General features: G+C 48.6%; 2 protein-coding genes across 2 annotated transcripts; both read right to left on the bottom strand.

Moving 5' to 3' along the window:
• Positions 1-1,227: 1,227 nt before the first annotated feature.
• On the bottom strand, positions 1,228-2,982 carry LOC127347365 (protein NUCLEAR FUSION DEFECTIVE 4-like). The gene has a single exon (XM_051373557.2). It carries the CDS (start codon positions 2,920-2,922, stop codon positions 1,228-1,230), a length of 1,695 nt encoding a protein of 564 aa, XP_051229517.1. The 5' UTR covers positions 2,923-2,982.
• A 1,052-nt stretch (positions 2,983-4,034) lies between these two features.
• On the bottom strand, positions 4,035-11,077 carry LOC127294478 (uncharacterized). The gene is made up of 11 exons (XM_051324308.2): positions 10,876-11,077; positions 10,605-10,784; positions 10,298-10,429; positions 9,135-9,274; positions 8,591-8,680; positions 8,319-8,441; positions 7,461-7,610; positions 6,201-6,287; positions 4,749-4,919; positions 4,564-4,643; positions 4,035-4,440 (listed from the first exon to the last, which is right to left on the bottom strand). The coding sequence occupies exons 1-11, from the start codon at positions 11,030-11,032 to the stop codon at positions 4,353-4,355; spliced, it is 1,398 nt and encodes a 465-aa protein (XP_051180268.1). The 5' UTR covers positions 11,033-11,077; the 3' UTR covers positions 4,035-4,352.
• Positions 11,078-17,820: the final 6,743 nt, after the last annotated feature.

Here is a 17,820-nt window from a genome sequence, read left to right as displayed (position 1 = left end):
CTGGCATGGTGTCTGACGATAGCCCAACGAGCTTGGAGGATGCCAAATGCCCGCTCGACATCTTTCCGGGCTGCCTCTTGCTCTTTGGCAAACCTTGCCTCCTGCTCTGAGTTGGGTTTTCGGATTGTCTTCACAAGTGTAGCCCAAGGTGGATAGATACCATCAGCAAGGTAGTACCCCTTGGTGTAGTGGTGGCCATTGATCTCAAAATCCACATAGGGGACTGACCGTACGCTAGCCTATCAAACACCGGAGAGCGCTGCAGCACATTGATGTCATTGTGCTAGCCAGCCATTCCGAAGAATGAGTGCCAAATCCATGTATCCTGTGAAGCAACAGCTTCAAGAATGATTGTGCACCCCTCAGAATGACCGCTGTATTGCCCCTGCCAACCAAAGGGGCAGTTCTTCCACTCCCAGTGCATGCAGTCTATGCTGCTAAGCATCCCAGGAAACCCCCTGAAAGCGTTGATTGACAACAGACGAGTTATGTCCTCTGCAGTAGGTTGCCGGAGGTACTGTTCTCCGAACGAACCGATCACTGCTCTGCAGAACCTGTACATCGATTCCAAGCCGGTAGACTCACTCATGCGCATGTACTCATCTACGAAATCACCGGCAACGCCATATGCGAGTATCCTAATCTAATCGCTGCCGTGCATTTCTGGTACGAAGAGAGGCCTACCTTGCCAATTGCATCCACTTTCGCGCAGAAGTAGTCGTCGTACAGCTTGACGCCATCCATTATCCGGCGGAACAACGGCCTGGACATCCGAAAACGCCGGCGAAACATGGCCGGCATGAACAATGCCTTGGGTTGGAAGTAGTCGGTGAAGAGCTGGTCGTGGTCGCGTTCTCTTTTGCGATCCAAGAGCCTTATTAATGTGTGCGAGGGGTTTGTGTTTTCGGAGGCAGACAGGCGAGCCAGGGGTGGACAAGGGGAGGACGCGAGCGGCCAGCATTCGGCGTCCGCGATCACGCAAACTCGTCCCAGATTTGGGCCAGGTTTGGGTCATCCCGGACGCCGCGGCCATCCGTTTTAGGACTGGATCCGCGCGCTGGGCCGCGTTTTTTGTCCGGGTCGACCCATCCGGACGAGCGGGCGCGGTTTGGGTCGCCCGGTTGGAGATGCCCTTAGCCATATAGCTCGGTTTCTCTAGTTAGTAGTTAGTAGCACTATGATTTTCTCATTCATTGCATTGGTCGTCGACCAAGTGAAACCGAGGCACTAGTTCGTCCTGTCTCTCCTGCTTACAACTTTTGGCTCCGACTCCCCCGGCCGCTGCTCGGCAGCTACGACGTCGACCCTGAATTTGGCGTAGATGTCTCCCTTGTAGAAGCTCCACGTCCTCCACACCAGCACCAGCGACACGATCGCGCCGGCCACGGTCACGGCCGTTATGATGAGAAACGATTCCCTGAAGCACGCCGCGCCCATGCACGTCCTGCTCTCGCCGTCTAGGCCGTGCCGGCGCTGCCTCGCGGCCTCCGCGTCGTAGAGCCGCCCGGCGACGCGCACGTTAAGCACGTAGGCGCCTACGGGGCTGGCTGCTGCGCCGAGGTTGTAGAGCGTGGCGTAGTACTTGAGCCCGAACACCTCGGAGATGATGGCGTAGAGCAGCGGCCACTGCGCGCTGAAGCAGAAGCCGACGATGATAGAGGCGGCGTAGAGCGAGCGCGGCACGGCTAACGCGATGAGGAGGTGTCCGGCGCAGGAGAGGAGGAGCACCAGCGTGAGCGCGAGCGGCCGCGGGAGCCCGTGCCGCGCCAGCAGGGCCTCCGACGCGAACCCGGCCGTGACCCGGCCGGCGTAGTTCCAGACGCTGACGAGGGAGACGAAGGTGTTGACGCTTTGCGCCGGGTATCCCAGCGACTGCCCGATCTGGCCCAGGTTGTCGATCGCCGTCAGCGTCCCCCCGACGCCGCAGATGGTGGTCAGGAACAGCACCAGCATGTCGACGCTCACAAGCGCCTGCGGGATGGTGTAGTCCTTCCCGTACGCTGGCGGGTTGGACATGTCCTTCAAGCAAGAGCCCGGGCAAGAATAAGACGCCGTCGGCGGCCGATGCTCTGTCACCTGCAGGGAAGCGATTGGCTTATCGACGGTCACCGATGTCGTCGGCGGTCCGGGCAGGGACTCTTCTTCCTGGAGCTCCCCCTTCTTGAACCGGCAGTACTCCTGCCGGACGACGACGGTAAGCAGGGGAAGGATGAGCAGGAGGAGCAGCGCGGTGGCCGACGCGGCGTAGGCGGCGTGCGAGAAGCTGGTCTGCTTCTGAATGACGATCATGACGAGGATGTACGAGGCGAGCGCGACTGAAATGTAGAGAAAGCGGAAGAAGGCGCCGTCGTGCTCGTCCCTTCGCGGTGACGGCATGACGCGGACGATGGGGAGGAATACGACGGAGACGGCAGCGGGGAGCCAGGCTATGAGCAGCACGATCGACTTGGCATCGTCAGCGCCGTAGATGGCGAGGTAGAGCTGCGTGATGATTGCGCCGCTGAGTCCGACGTAGCCCTTTAGCAGGCCGAGGACGATGCCGCGGCCGCTCCCCGGGAAACTCTTGACGCAGGTGACGAGCGCGCCGGTGCCGGCGAAGGACTGCGAGTTCGCCCCCGCGCAGATGTAGGCGCACATGAGCCAGAGCGGCGGGCGCGCGGTGCGGCCCGCGATGGCGAGGTAGACCATGAGGTAGCCGGCGAGGTTCATGACTGCGCCCACAGCCAGCACGGCCGGAGTCGGCGCGACTTCGTTGAGGAGGCCCGCGATGATGCCGACGTTGCTGCCGAGGTCCTTGAAGAAGGCGAGCGTGTTGAGCGTGCGCTGGTCGTAGCCCAGCGACGACTTGAGCGCTGTCGAGTAGATGCCGAAGGCGTACGTCGCCCCCGACGCCGACAGGATCATTAGGCACGCCAACGCCATGAACCACCGGCCTGCCAACACCTGCCGAGCGAAACGCCATGTCAGCACCTCCGACACGGCCGCGCTGCCGCCGGGCGCCATTGCGCCACAGTATCCTTCTCGTACGTGCCGGCCGTGCGGTCGCACTTCTTCAGTCGTAGCTGAGATGGATGCGAAGTATGTTTTGGTTACGATGAAGTGATGATTCCGTACTTGGTCGTTTGTTTGGTCAGTTTAATTAGGTTTTTTATTTATTTTGGAACGTACTAGGATACTGTATTTTCAGGCCAATTCGATTATTATAATTTTGCCGGCTAAGACAATGTTGCTGCAAGCATCCTAAACCAGTACTGATTTTGTGGGAAGCCGGCAACAGCGAGTACGCACATAACCATGCATGTCTGTACGTACTAATAAAATAGTAATGCGACGTCTTAAACTTCTTTTGGTGCTTCTTCTTGGTTCTTGTGTATCTTCGATGTGCAATGAGCAAATATGTAGGTGGATTATATATCATGATAATGACAGAACCCATTACTTGTGTCAAGGAAAAAACATGACATAACTTGGTGGATGAACACGTGCAAAGCAAAGATGAGAGATTCTGCATTTTGCTTAATTTAGTCTTCGATACACCGAATTGTAATAAAACAAGAACATTAAACACCATCCTATGCGGTGGAAGTACATTCATGTCAGTTGTGAACTTGTGATCCAAATGGAATGGTACAAAGGAAACAAACGCTGCTGCTAGTTGATTTCATGATTAGTTGAAATAAAAAAAATGCTATATGTATCAATCCATGCAGACGCCGAGGCTTCCCCATTTTTTGAAAATAAAATATTCTTGATCAATTTTGTGTTCATGTATCAGAAGGCCACCGTCACTATTGGCGCATTTTGGATTAAAACCTTGGTGTCGCGGTCAAACCCTGGTGAAAGTTGAAAATCTACATTACAAATGTTATGAGCAACCACCATTAGGTAGCCCATAATTTTATCACAAGAGTTTAAACAAGGAAAATATTCCAAGGACTTAAGGCATGTATAAGACCACATTGCACTTTGCACGTACCAGTTCCAGCAGAAGTACAACGGGATATTTGGCTTCACACAGGCCAAAACGAGGAACAGAAAATCAATATAATCTGATGACATGCTTAAAATTGTTCAATCTGACAATATGCTCACCCGGAGCTGCCCATGTGAGAACTTTTTTTTGTACCAACGAAGCCATCAAAAAGTACTCTGCATATGAAACAGCATTTGCCCCGAAAATCTGAATCACAGCATCCAGTGAAGCGAAGGGGCTACACGCCTACACAGATTCTAACGATTCAGTTGATGATGATTAGCAAAAGGTCGTCTTAACAATTATCATAACCTACTTCTCGTTCAAAGCCTTCAGTCACGCTCTAAGGGACAGCAAAACAGGGCACTTCAAAATTGTGCTAGTTTACAGTGCCTACTAGCTGGTGCTGATCCAGCAAATCTTTTCCAGTGCTACTGCCAGATGTCTTCAAGGATTCCAAGGCCTCTCTGCATATTTCAATTCGAGCTGTAAGTATGTTGACTATAGGCTGTTCTACGAGAAAGATCATGGTCAAGGAATTATCACTAGACACTAGACTTGAATGTAGCCAAAAGGGGCAAGCGCCATACCGTAGGCCTTCTTCAATCTCTGTGTTCCATGGCTCCAATTTAACACCTTCAAGAAATGCACCACAAGCCTTTTCATAGTCCTGAAGATCAGAGGTAAGTAGGTAAATCAAATGGATTTGCCAAAGAAAAGGCAGAACTTGTGTTCCTGCAGAAAATATGAAACTGATCTAAGCATCCTATCCCACCTTCAGTAACATCAGGGCAGTTCCTTCACGATAGTAGGCCTTTGGCCAGCCAGGTCGCATCATCCTGCAAAGTTGAGCATCACTCAAGGCCTTCCTCGCATCACCAAAGCGAAGCCAACATAGGCTCCTATTTGAAAGCAAGGACGCATTACCAGGGTCAAGTACCATTGCCTACAATAAGACAGAAGATTAACACGATGTTTTAGATTTGCCAGCATGGATCTGATGTGCTGGGAGAATCACTAAACTATTTCAAACTTCATAAGATCTATGCAGTAAGCACAAGTCCTCCATGACAGCATTAACTTGTATAAGCATGCCAGAGGATAACTGATCCTGCAAGTCATAACCTTCCCTGGATGCACAAAATATGAATCCATTGATGAACAGCCAACCAATACGGAGGTACAGAAAATACAAAATCAGTGGATTTTCGAATAGACAAAATAGTCACAAAGTATATTATAATTGCGTGTGTTTAGCAAAGCCTCTCGAAGAGTGAACTCCCTTATGATTCTTATACTAGTCTTCCAACATTCTTAGAAACGGCAAGGAGCACCCAGCCTACCATTTACAATTGAACAACCTAGAAGATAACTTAATTCACATGTCATTGCAAGCAGTGAGCAAGATAATCATATTAACTGCATTCCCCCTGGACTTGGCAAGATTGTCTAGAACATGCGTAAAACTAACATAGATTGTTCATTGATTTTGCATAATCTAAAGAATTACAGATAAGAATCATTTCAAGGTCGTCCAGCCAATAATGTGAGCCTGAATTCATATCAGGGTAACCAACAAAAGATGGCGAAACAGCGGGGTTTGTGGAGAAGAGGGATATATATAGACTAGCTTAGATACTGTATTTTTTAGACTAGTGTATCTTCTTTGAAACAATGCACATAGGAATCCATTTATAAGGACTCTTGTACTACTTCTGACTGATGAAACTCCTACATTGACATGACTCACCTAACAGAATCAATCTGGACAAGGATGCCTGATAGACTACTTGCACATATGGAATCTACTTCAGAATTCAACAGACTATCTCTAAACCAACTCCAAAACCATTAATATATTATTTTTGGTGTCAGCTTCTTCCTGGATGGCTTGCAGACCAGCAGCTGGTATTGATCTCATCCTACCCCTACACGAATGTGCTGCTGCCTGGGCTATGTTCACAACGATGAATTGTATGCAATGGTAGTGTTGACTCGCCCTGGCACTAATCCAATTCTGTCATCAATAACATAATTGCATTATAAGAGATTACAGAAATAGCAGCATAACAGAAAGGTCTTAGCTCTATCCACGCCACAACATTACTACATCTGCAACATTCCGCGAAGGAAAATAACAAACTGGACTAAAGGCATTATAGGTCCTTAAACTGTTGTGAACAGTCAATATGTCCATACTTCAACAAACAAGAGGCAAAAAACATACCTCATCATAAATTTTTGTTGCAACAAGATAATTCCCATTCTTGAACGCCTTGTGTGCTTTAGATTTAGCACTAGCAAGCATAGCTTCCTGAAATATTGAATCAAATACGTAATCCCTTGCCCCCACATGCTCAGTAAACAGTATAGAATTAATCTCTACCTGAATTAAAACAATAGTTCTAGCATCTATGAAGTACCATGGATATTAAAGTTAAATAAATATTAAACCTACTGTTTCCTGATAAAATAAGTAGGGGTCACTCTCAACAGTTGACATAATTGATCAATTTTGTTTCATTTCCTCACGTTTCTAATGTCATAGCAATCAACATCACTGATACAAGCTGGTAATATAGTTTGTTTCAGATTCACACAATTTTGAAGTTCTATTAATCAATATTACTGATTACCACACCTTGCATCCTCTACAAAATCCACAACAAAAACAATAAAGGCTTTAGTCGGCAAGGGATAGCCCACCTCTAAAAGAACCAGACCATGGATATGTTCAGTTTGTGCCCAAGTTTGCCCTACCAAAAGTTTGTGTAGCCAAAAAATTGGTTGAGGTTTCGCTTGCCCATGGGTTGGCCAACATTGGCTAGAAAATGAACTAGAGCTGAAAAAAAGAATTGGCATCTGAAAAGGTTGGTAACCATCCAAACAAAGACCAATTCTTATCATAGTGTTATTTCTCTTGTCCAATTCATTGCACACTATTTCCTGTTAATCCTTACATGCTCATCCTGGCCCAAATTGGTTCTAAACCAATACTGGTTAATCCTGGTTAGATTAATATTTACAAAAAAAATAAAAGAGTTCACAACGCACAACTGTCATCTTCTACTACACATGGGCATGACAATAAACGGTGAAAGACTTTACATGCGTGTGCCATAGAAAACTCAGGTGATGAGGGCTATCGAGCTGGCAAGTTCAACATAACAGATAAATATTTAAAATTCTTTCAACTAAACCTTATTGCTCCCAAATGAATTAGCGTTCACTACATGTGACATATTTTCACACCACTAGCCCATAGCTAACACTGCAGCAAGACAACTGGCATGATTGGCATTCCCAATGAATCAAATTCGTAGCCAGTAATTGTGATTAATTATTAGAAAGTGAAATGTATGGCTTCAACCACTCTTTTCAAGTTACAATGATGAATAGCAGAAACCCCAAACTAGGGAAATCTCATGCCTAGCATGCACACTCCAACAATTAATATAAACAAATATGGTAATGTTCTATAACATACCTTCACTGGAGGCGCTGATATTACATGCCCAATAACTCCATCGACACTCCAGTCACGCACATTAGACAAACGTGAAGTGAATGGAAATAGAATTTCGACATCCTCACGCCTACCAGAAAGTGCAACAATTTCTATAGGAGTGCGTCCATACTGCCAAAACAACAAGCAAGATTAATTTCACTTAGTATTTGGAATACGACGGGAATATACAAGGTATTTAGACAAACATTGAGCAGACATGGTACAAACATAAATATATCCTAGAGATCAGGATAAATAAGTGGAATATTGTCTTGTAGTGGCAATAAGCACACAGAACATTGGCCTGCTGTCTAAGATCAGTCAACCAGCACTCGAGAACAACACCGTTACTATACACAATTATTACATGACAATACTATCCTGATAGCTTCCGGGATGAAGCAGATAAGAACTAACTATCTCTATATTTGCAATTTCAGTTTCATTTTTTTCTCAAAACTGTCTTCTACATACACACCAATCCAACAAAGTAGTTTGCAGATTCTAAGTCAAAGTTGGAGCTCCAAGGTAAGTTGTTCCTATCTAGCAGATAGCCTAGAACCGTCACATACTCACACATCTCTTGAAATAACCGAATGGTATAGGGTTTGGATTTAAAATGTAGCTTTGCTCTTTCTAGTAAGAAACCAGATTTCTAATGTAGTGCACGAAGATAAATCTGCACAGCCCAAAAATACACAAAATAGATCAGATAAATAAGCAAATTCATCAAGATATCTGTTTCAAAGTTTACATTTGAAGATGGAAAAACAACCAGAATATGCTGTGTTAGGTATGTATGACGTTATCCACGTAGCAGCAAGAAAAATAACTTACAGTGTCAGTAACATTAGCATCTGCACCAGCCAGAACCAAGCACTTAAGGATGTCAGTTGAGCCAGCAGTGGCCGCGATCATTAAGGGTGTCTCTTTACCAATACCATCTACATCAGCACCGGCCTAACAATATAAAGAAGGGTTATATACTTATATGCTTCATATGGGCAGTCATGATCACCTTATGAAAGTTACAGAAATTCATTAAATACTCTCTTTCCAAATTATGACAGTAACCCACAAGTTGATGAATGAAGAATGAGTTGACATACCTCAAGCAGGAGCTTAACACATTTCATTGAGCGTTCGATAGTAGCAAGCACAAGAGCTGTATAATCAGTACCACTCAAAGCTATATTATGCTGTTCAGACATGATCACATGAACGAATTAGAAATCCCATATAACTAGTCAACATATAAAAAAAAAAAGGAAGGGAGGGGTGTAGATATAACATTGTCACTGTGAGTAAGAGCTTTTGTCAAAAATAAGAAATAACATATTTAACATACAGAAACATTGTCAATAAACGGATTAGACTCTTTTGTCATATATATGAAAAGGTGATGAATCCTTCTGACCCATCTGGAAATTTGTCACCACTCCAAAAAAAATGCATATTCAAGGAAAGAAGATCAAAAGAATGAGTTTACAGCACAGCAAATCAATGTCTAAAGCTAGAACCCAACAGAAGTTGTGCATTAACGTTCAAGCACAAAAAATAGGAGTTGCTGGATATGAGAACAATCATATAAGATGCTAATGTTCTAAATAGAAAGCCAGTTCATCAAGAGGAGAAGATGAGGGCGATGCTTACATACGCACCGTGGTCCAACAAAATCTTCACAATATCATCCCGCCCATCAGAAGCAGCAACGTGCAGTGCTGTCCCACCCAGATTTATTGCATTTACGCGAGCTCCTTTGGACAGTAAGAGCTTTACTATTTCATAGTTTCCTGGGTACAAAATATGGGATATATCGTGAGTTGACTATAGATACTTTTGTTGTAGCTCCTTGTCTATGTGGTGATTTTGTTAACATCAACCTACCTAATATATGCTATGATGCAGGGATACAGCATAGAAGTGCCGTATCGGTGCAGGATACTGCACCAGAACGGGGATACCCAAGGATACACATGGGATACTCGTATCCCCAAATATCTCACTTTTCGAATTAAAAAACAAAGAAAAAGGTGAGAAAACGGCTGGGATACGCAGGGGATACCGAAGGAATACGTCCAGGGCTGCTACCACTCGATCCACAACCCAACGAAAGCCTAAATCGATGGTTAAAACTTACTCGGCTGGACTTCTCCTGCCTAGTCGCTGTCAGCAGACTTGAAAAGACTATGCTAGCTTAACTTCATTTATATCGATTTTCTCATTTTTTTAATATATTATTTATTGGTGCTGATTTTTAATGTATTTATACATATACTTGCCGTATCCCCGTAAGGCTATTTTGAGAAAAAGCCGTTTTCCCGTATCGCCGTATCCGTATCTCCGTATTCGTATCCCCGTACCATGTAACATAGAATATATGTTAAGCCGCTTACAACAAGGAGCTGGGTATACATATGTATATTAGCAGCAGGACCTAAAGCTAGCCCACGAAATACAAAGTCAAATAATCATGGCTTGGGAACTGACGGAGTACACAGAATTTGGACACAAGGCCGTGTCTGAACTTCAGGGCTTGGCTAAGCTAAATTAACAATGTCATGGAAATATACAAGGCCTGCTAGTTCTTTTTTCTGCGCAATATGATGCCTATAGGGGAGGAAAAAAAAGAACTTTCACATACAGCATGCACTTTACTCCCTTTCTTCAGATGTTTGCCACTGTAGCGAATGCATCATAGAAATAATTCCATGTCTCACTGATATATTGGGCCTCACGCAGTATACAAGATAAGAAGAGCACTAAAGAAAGATGAGTATGTGTGATGGATAGTTGAGCGCAGAGATCGACCATACCTACTTTGGTGGCGAAATGGAGAAGAGTACACTCTTTTTTGTCGAGCTTCTCTGTGTCAGCACCTTGATCAAGAAACAAACGCACCAATTCAACATTTTCACGGGCTATAGCAGCCTCAATAGCTGTTTCGCCTGCAGGGATACCAAGGGGAGAAGGCCAGAAACTTAATTAGCCCATCAGACGAAACAACCAACCTCGGTCAGACAACCTACCGCTCGAGTGTACAATCAAAGCTAGGATGATTCTGCTCATGGAAATAAGCAACTTTTATAAGGAAAGGAGAGGCATTTAAGGTGACGCGCGCACCGGACGGGCCATCGACATCAACGTCCAATCCGAGGTCCTCGAGCAGGTAGCGGCACACGGGCAGGCTCCCGCCGAGGGCGGCGATGTGAATCAGGCGCATGCCGGAGCCGTCCATGACCGACCCCATCTTCTCAGCGAGGCGGCGGCCTTCCGCGCCCCTGCCCATAGCCCTCGCCGCCTCTGAAACGAAACGGATCGGCGTCAAAATTAATCAGCACAGAAACACCGGTGACACGAAATGAAGAAGGAAACGCAGGCGTACGGTACGTACGCTTGACTCGACGGAGATCTCCTTTGAATGCCGCCATGAGGAAAGCCAGGTCGAAGGTAGGGTTGGAGGAGAATCGGCTCGGTTCACCGACGCCGGGAGGGAGGCCCCTGAAGCTATCGAAGGCGTTGAGAGGGTGGAGAGGCGGCTGGGGCGCCATGGCGACGGGGTTGGAGGTTTAAACCAGGGGTTGGATGGCGGAAGGAGGGAGGGGAGGCCGGGGAAGACGACGCGTGCGAGGACGACGGAAATGGAAGCCGAGCGGGCAGCGAATTTCTTTATGCTCCCTCCCTTCCAAAAAAAAAAACATTCTCAACATTTTTTGGGTATCTTTTGCATCAAATTTGTATCTTTTTTGTGTAGCGACTACCAAACAATGGTGCAAAACATCGACGTCAATCGGATCTACATTGACATCAATCTAATCTACATTGACATCACTCGGATCTACAAACCGATTTGGAAGGGATGGAGTACTTACAATGATACGAAGTGCTAGTGGGTCCGTCGGAGGAGACTGCGCACTGGCGCCCGTAGGTGCTTCACCACGTCCCAACACAAATCCCGAAGGAGGCGGCAACGCTGGAGCTGAGGTCGGAGGACGGGACGCTGATGGAGCAGAGGGTTGCCGACGTGCCCGGAGTCGGCTGAACGGCCGCGCGGCATTGGGAGTGTCGTTGCCTATTCGACGGTACCTCGGAGGAGGGATCCTCACGAGGGGGAGAAGAAGTAGGGACCATAAGGGTACGCGATTTACCCAGCTTCGGAACACCTGCACGATAACAGGGCCTACTGCTGCTTGTCTAGAATTATTTGGGCGCTTTCGCGTTGTTACAATGAGTTGTGGTTGTGCCTCTAGGGCTCCCGGGATCCGGCTTATAAAGGCGCACGGATCTAGGGTTTACATGGAGAGTTCTAGCTGGAATACAAGTTGCCTAACTACGGTACAATATCTTGCCGTGTACGTTAAGGATCTGTCTTCCTTCTGGACCGTGCTGGATCCGGATACTTCATGGACCTTCACGGATCCGGCCTCCTTCGTAGGTTGGTTAGGATCCGGCTTCCTGTTTCTGAGCTGGACTTCATCCTTCAGGATCTACCGCAACTGGGCCGCCCGATGGGCCGCATGCCACATCACCATCTGTGGACCACCCGGGCTTGCCGGATCTAGGCCATGCCGTTGATATACCCATAAAGTATACCCACAACTGTAGCCCCCGAAGTTCTCCGAGATTCATCATTCCTCCGACTTCATTCAGCTCGGATCCGAAGAGAATCTTGAAGAGCTTCAAAATCTTACTTGTTTCCGGTATCATCTATTCGGAAATCTTCTTTCCTTCTGAATCGATAATGCAACGGAGATTCCACTTTTCCCGCGCACAACTTCCTTTTTTCCCGCGCTAATTTTTCGGAGATGCGAATCCTTAGCCGGAAATTTCGGGAGCGCACAGTTAAGTTACCTCCACGTCGTTTTACCGTTTTTGACCTAAGACACATGTCGATCATCTGACGGTGTGACCGTTCCGTTCCCACCGTAGGATCCGAATCACGAATCTCCGCGCGAGGTCTATAAATACCCCCAAGCACGGTAACTTCGCATTCTTTCACCGCATCCTCACCGCATCATCTTCCTCCTCGCGCCGCGCCGCCCATTGGATCTAAACTCCGGCGAGCTTCCGCACGGAGAGCTTCGCGCGCCGCCGTTCCAAGCCTCCCTCCGCACTGAGATTACCACGGTTGACCGGCAATTCTTCCGTACCGCCGATTCGTGGTCAAAGTGCGAAGCTTGCTCCAAGTTCGGCGACCTTCATCTCACCGGAGCCTCGCCGGTCCGCCGCGCCATTAACGGTACGTGCACCGGCCTTGTAGAACAAGAAGTAGACTAGTGTAGATTCCGGTTACTCAACTAGTTTGCATGGGTGCAGCCGGAAGCATGTGATGACCCACAAGTATAGGGGATCGCAACAGTCTTCGAGGGAAGTAAAACCCAATTTATTGATTCGACACAAGGGGAGCCAAAGAATATTTGTAAGCCTTAACAGCGGAGTTGTCAATTCAGCTGCACCTGGAAACAGACTTGCTCGCAAGAGTTTATCAGTAGTAACAGTTTTATAGCAGTAGTAGTAGTGAAATATCAGCAGCAGAGTAACAAAGACAACAGTAGTGATTATAGTAAACAGCAGGATTAAAATACTGTAGGCACAGGGATGGATGAACGGGCGTTGCATGGATGAGAGAAACTCATGTAACAATCAAGATAGGGCATTTGCAGATAATAATAAAACGGTATCCAAGTACTAAATAATCCATAGGCATGTGTTCCATATTTAGTCGTACGTGCTCGCAATGAGAAACTTGCACAACATCTTTTGTCCTACCAGCCGGTGGCAGCCGGGCCTCTAGGGAATCTACTGGAAATTAAGGTACTCCTTTTAATAGAGCACCGGAGCAAAGCATTAACACTCCGTGAACACATGTGATCCTCATATCACCGCCTTCCCCTTCGGTTGTCCCAATTTCTGTCACTTTGGGGCATCGGGTTCCGGACAGCAACATGTGTATACAACTTGCAGGTAAGATCATAAAATAATGAATATCATCATGAAACAATAACATGTTCAGATCTGAGATCATGGCACTCAGGCCCTAGTGACAAGCATTAAGCATAACAAGTTGCAACAATATCATAAAAGTACCAATTACGGATACTAGGCACTATGCCCTAACAATCTTATGCTATTACATGACCAATCTCATCCAATCCCTACCATCCCCTTCAGCCTACAGCGGGGGAATTACTCACACATGGATGGGGGAAACATGGCTGGTCGATGGAGAGGCGTCGGTGGTGATGATGGCGATGATCTCCTCCAATTCCGTTCTGGATGTCTTCTGGCGATTTCGTCTAACCCCCGTGCGTTTTTAGGTCGAAACCCTTAAGTAGTCCAGAGGGGGGCACCTGGGGCTGCCCGAGGCGTCGCCACCATAAGGCGGCGCGCCTCCCTCCTAGGCCGCGCCGGCCTATGGTCTGGAGGTCGTGGGCCTCACCCTGGCCTGCCCTTCTGGCTCCGTGATTTTTCTGGGAAAATAGGCCCTTCGACATTAATTCCGGGGATTGTCGTTGCCTAATCGATGGTACCTCGGAGGAGGGATCCTCACGAGGGGGAGAAGAAGTAGGGGCCATAGGACGGAGTGCACACGGGACGGTGGTACGCGATTTACCCAGATTCGGAACACCTGCACGATGACAGGGCCTACTGCTGCTTGTCTGGAATTATCTGGGCGCTTTCGCGATGTTACAATGAGTTGTGGTTGTGCCTCTAGGGCTCCCGGGATCCGGCTTATATAGACGCACGGATCTAGGGTTTACACGGAGAGTCCTAGCCGGAATACAAGTTGCCTAACTACGGTACAAAGCCTTGCCGTGTACGTCAAGGATCCGCCTTCCTTCTAGGTCACGCTGGATCCGGATACTTCATGGGCCTTCACGGATCCGGCCTCCTTCGTAGGTCGGTTAGGATCCGGCTCCTCGTTCCTGGGCTGGACTTCATCCTTCATGATCTACAGCAACTGGGCCGCCCGATGGGCCACATGCCTCACCACCAACTATGGGCCACCCGGGCTTGCCGGATCTAGGCCATGCCGTTGGTATACCCATAAAGTATACCCACAACAGTAGCCCCCGAAGTTCTCCGAGATTCATCATTCCTCCGACTTCATGCAGCTCGGAAACGAAGAGAATCTTGGAGAGCTTCAAAACTTCTTACTTGATTCCGGGTTTGCTCCTTCGGAAATCCTTCATCTTCAGATCACGCACAACAACAGAAGCTCCGCTTTTCCCGCGCACAACTTCCTCATTTCCCGCGCTAAATTTTCGCAGATGCAAATCTTTAGCCGGAATTTTCGGGAGTGCATGGTTAAGTTACCTCCACGTCGTTTTACCGCACTTGACCTAAAACACGTGTCATCCATCCAACGGTGTGACCGTTCCGTTTCCACCGTCGGATCCGAATCCCGAATCTCCGCGCGCGGCCTATAAATACCCCGCGGCTCGGTAAATTCTCATTCTTTTACCTCTCCTCACCACTTCGTCTTCCTCCTCGCGCCACGCCGCCCGACAGATCTCGATTCCGGCGAACTTCGCCACGGTGAGCTCCGCGCGCCGCCAGTCCAAGACTCCCCTCGCGCCAAGATTCTTGCGGTTGAACGGGAATTCCTCTCCGCCGCCGATTCGTGGTCACGCGGGACGATTTTCTTCAAGTCCGGCGACCTCGTCTTCACCGGAGCTCCGTCGAGCCACCGCGCCATTAGCGGTAAGTGCGCCGGCCTCGTAGAAGATAGACTTAGTGTAGAAGATAGACTAAGTGATCCGGGTACTCAAACACTTTTGCATGGGCGCAGCCGGAAGCATGCCACTCGATTCGTCGCACTGTACCGGTAGCTCTCCGAGTAGCCCGGATCCCAATCAAATAGAACCCATATGCCCGGATCCCATATCATTCCTGCCACCATATGTTTCCGACATTAGACTAGCTCAACCTTTTTCCGCATCTTCCAGCACCGTACCAGGCCGGATCCCCTCCCTTCAAGAACTTCAAGAAGAACTCGAAGGTCAAGCTAGGATGGCAGCCAAGGTTCAGGAGGTGGAAAACAAGAGGGAGTCCAAGGCCCGGATCCGGGAAGGAGAACGGGGTCAGTGGTGGCCCTGCGCAACTACTGATGTGGAGCTTAGAGAGCTCCAGAACGAGGGCATGATCTCCACTCATTGGAGTTTCACACGTGACTCCGACGTCCCCAAACCCGAAGCCGGAGAAATTGTTATGACCAAGGCCTGGGTGGAACGCGGACTTTCACTACCCTGCTCGGAATTTTTTCTCTCCGTGCTCAACACATACGGGCTCCAGCCCCACAACATCTGCCCAAACTCATACCTTCTCCTGTCCAACTTCGTAACTCTTTGCGAAGGGCACCTTGGGATCAGGCCAGACGTCAAGTTATGGCAGTTCTTTTTCCGGGTGAAGAAGGAAACCAAGGACAAAGCAATGGTGAACTGTGGGAGCATGACGTTTATGCTCCGCCCTAGCCGCATGTATCCTCCCCACGACTCGCACGAATCCATCCGGTACTGGAACGCCGGATGGTTCTATGAGAAGAACGCTTCAGTTCCGGATGTCCATGAAGGCCTGCCCCAGTTCATCAACGAGCCTCCGGAAGAGCTCGCAAGCTGGAGCTTCGTTCCCTCGCTCGCCCAAACCCCTATCTTGGAGAAGGCAGCGCGAAGAATCTCCTGGCTAGTCCACGACGGACTGACCGGAGCCCAGCTCACCCTTAGCTGGTTCTCCCGGAGAATCCAGCCTCTACGCTACAACGCGCGCCTGATGTGCGCGTATACCGGGGCGGACGATCTTCTCCGGGTTACCCGCCACGATCTTCCGGCCGACTCCCTGAAGAGAAGGTTCAAGACGTTGGTGAAGATTCCGAGGGGCCAACAGGTCCCGTAACTGATCAAGGACATTTACACAAACGACCAGTGTCCTCCGGTAAGCTTCGTTCTTTTCGCTGCTTCAAACTTCACAAGTTTTTGGATGTTAACTCTAATTCTTATTCATTTCCTTCCAGCTCAACACTTTGGCGGAGGAAAACTTCCGCACCATTCTTCGTGTCCCTATCAGCGGCGACGCGGCGGAGGAGGTTCCGGACGACGATGAGGAGGAAGAGGACCAGGCACCCCGCAAGGCGGCCCCTCGACCTACGAAACGTCCCCGCGCCAAAGCTTCCGGCTCTGAAGTCGGAGCTAGCGGCGAGGCCTCCGCCAAGAAACCCAAGACCACAAAGCCACCTCCGCTAGACTCGAGGAAAGCGGAACATGCGCGCCTGAGGATGCTTTCAACAGCTGGCCAGCGCTCACGCCCCGTCATCCCTGGTGCCCCGTAAGTTTCCGAACATGATGCAATTTTATCTTGGCGAAATTATCTCTTATCTAATCCCTTTCACTTGTTTGCAGGAATCCGAGCATCACTGCCACGCGGACCACCAGCCAAGAACCTATCACCAAATATATGAAAAAGTCTCCGGCTGTTGGTCCTTCTACTCCAGTTCCGCCAAGTGCTTCCCACCCTACTCCTCAACCGTCTCCCCCTCAGGCTGATCCATCTCCCCCTCCTGCCGCAAACACTCCACCGGAAATAATTCCGGTCAGCAGCGAGAATGTGGGCGGAGAAGATCCTAAGGCCAAAAGCCCTGCCCAAGAAGACGCGGAAAAACAAGGCCAAGGAGAGGCTGAAGTTACTTCTTCTGAGAAAGCTGGAGACGGCGCTGGCGACATCGTCGTTTTTCCGAAGAACTTTGGAGATCCGGCTGACACCACTTCTACCCCCAAGGCATATGCTACCAAGTTTTTCAACAAGCTGTCCGAGGCGGAGAAGTGGGAGCTTGAGCAAGACTTGCTCAACGCCATGCTAAACAACGCCTGGGAGAAGCCCGACTCCGGGACATCGGAAATCCAGGACTTCAAGAAGAATGTCGGCCAGTTCCTCGACAAGCTCATCTGCAAGCAAAAGGTACTCCCCAGTAGCCCCCAAGCATTTAGGCGGAAACTCAAAAAATAGTTAGCGCTTAGATGCTTAGAGAAAAATTACTTCCGGAAAGATTGTTAAATTGGATCAGTAGCCCCCAAGCATTATGGCGGAAAAGTTCCGGCAATAATGTTTTGGAGAAAACCACTTTTACAGGCGGAATTTTTACTCCTGCTCTGTCTATGTTTTACAGGAACAGCATGCACTGCACTATGAGCTGCACAAGAACATTGCCCTTCAGCGCTGCGTTACTCTGAATCAGGCGGAAAATATTCGGACTCTGAAGGATGAGAATGCGGAACTGACCAAGCAACTGGCGGACGCTCAAGGTTGGTTTCCGCCTTCTTCGTCATTAGCCATATTCCGACTTTAA

The sequence above is a fragment of the Lolium perenne genome, chromosome 4 (genome assembly GCF_019359855.2).
Source record: "Lolium perenne isolate Kyuss_39 chromosome 4, Kyuss_2.0, whole genome shotgun sequence".
NCBI classification, from domain to species: Eukaryota; Viridiplantae; Streptophyta; class Magnoliopsida; order Poales; family Poaceae; genus Lolium; species Lolium perenne.
The sequence above is the reverse complement of the archived record's forward strand: the minus strand, read 5'-3'. Positions and strand labels throughout refer to the sequence as shown.

Coding starts and splice junctions, on each gene's coding strand:
- LOC127347365 (XM_051373557.2), bottom strand. CDS start 2,922: ATGGCGTTGGCGTGCCTAATGATCCTGTCGGCGTCGGGGGCGACGTAC.
- LOC127294478 (XM_051324308.2), bottom strand. CDS start 11,032: ATGGCGCCCCAGCCGCCTCTCCACCCTCTCAACGCCTTCGATAGCTTC. Junction 8,681..9,134: donor TGTTGGACCACGGTGCGTAT/GTAAGCATCGCC, acceptor ATGTCTGAACAG/CATAATATAGCTTTGAGTGG. Junction 6,288..7,460: donor TATCAGCGCCTCCAGTGAAG/GTATGTTATAGA, acceptor TCAATATTTCAG/GAAGCTATGCTTGCTAGTGC.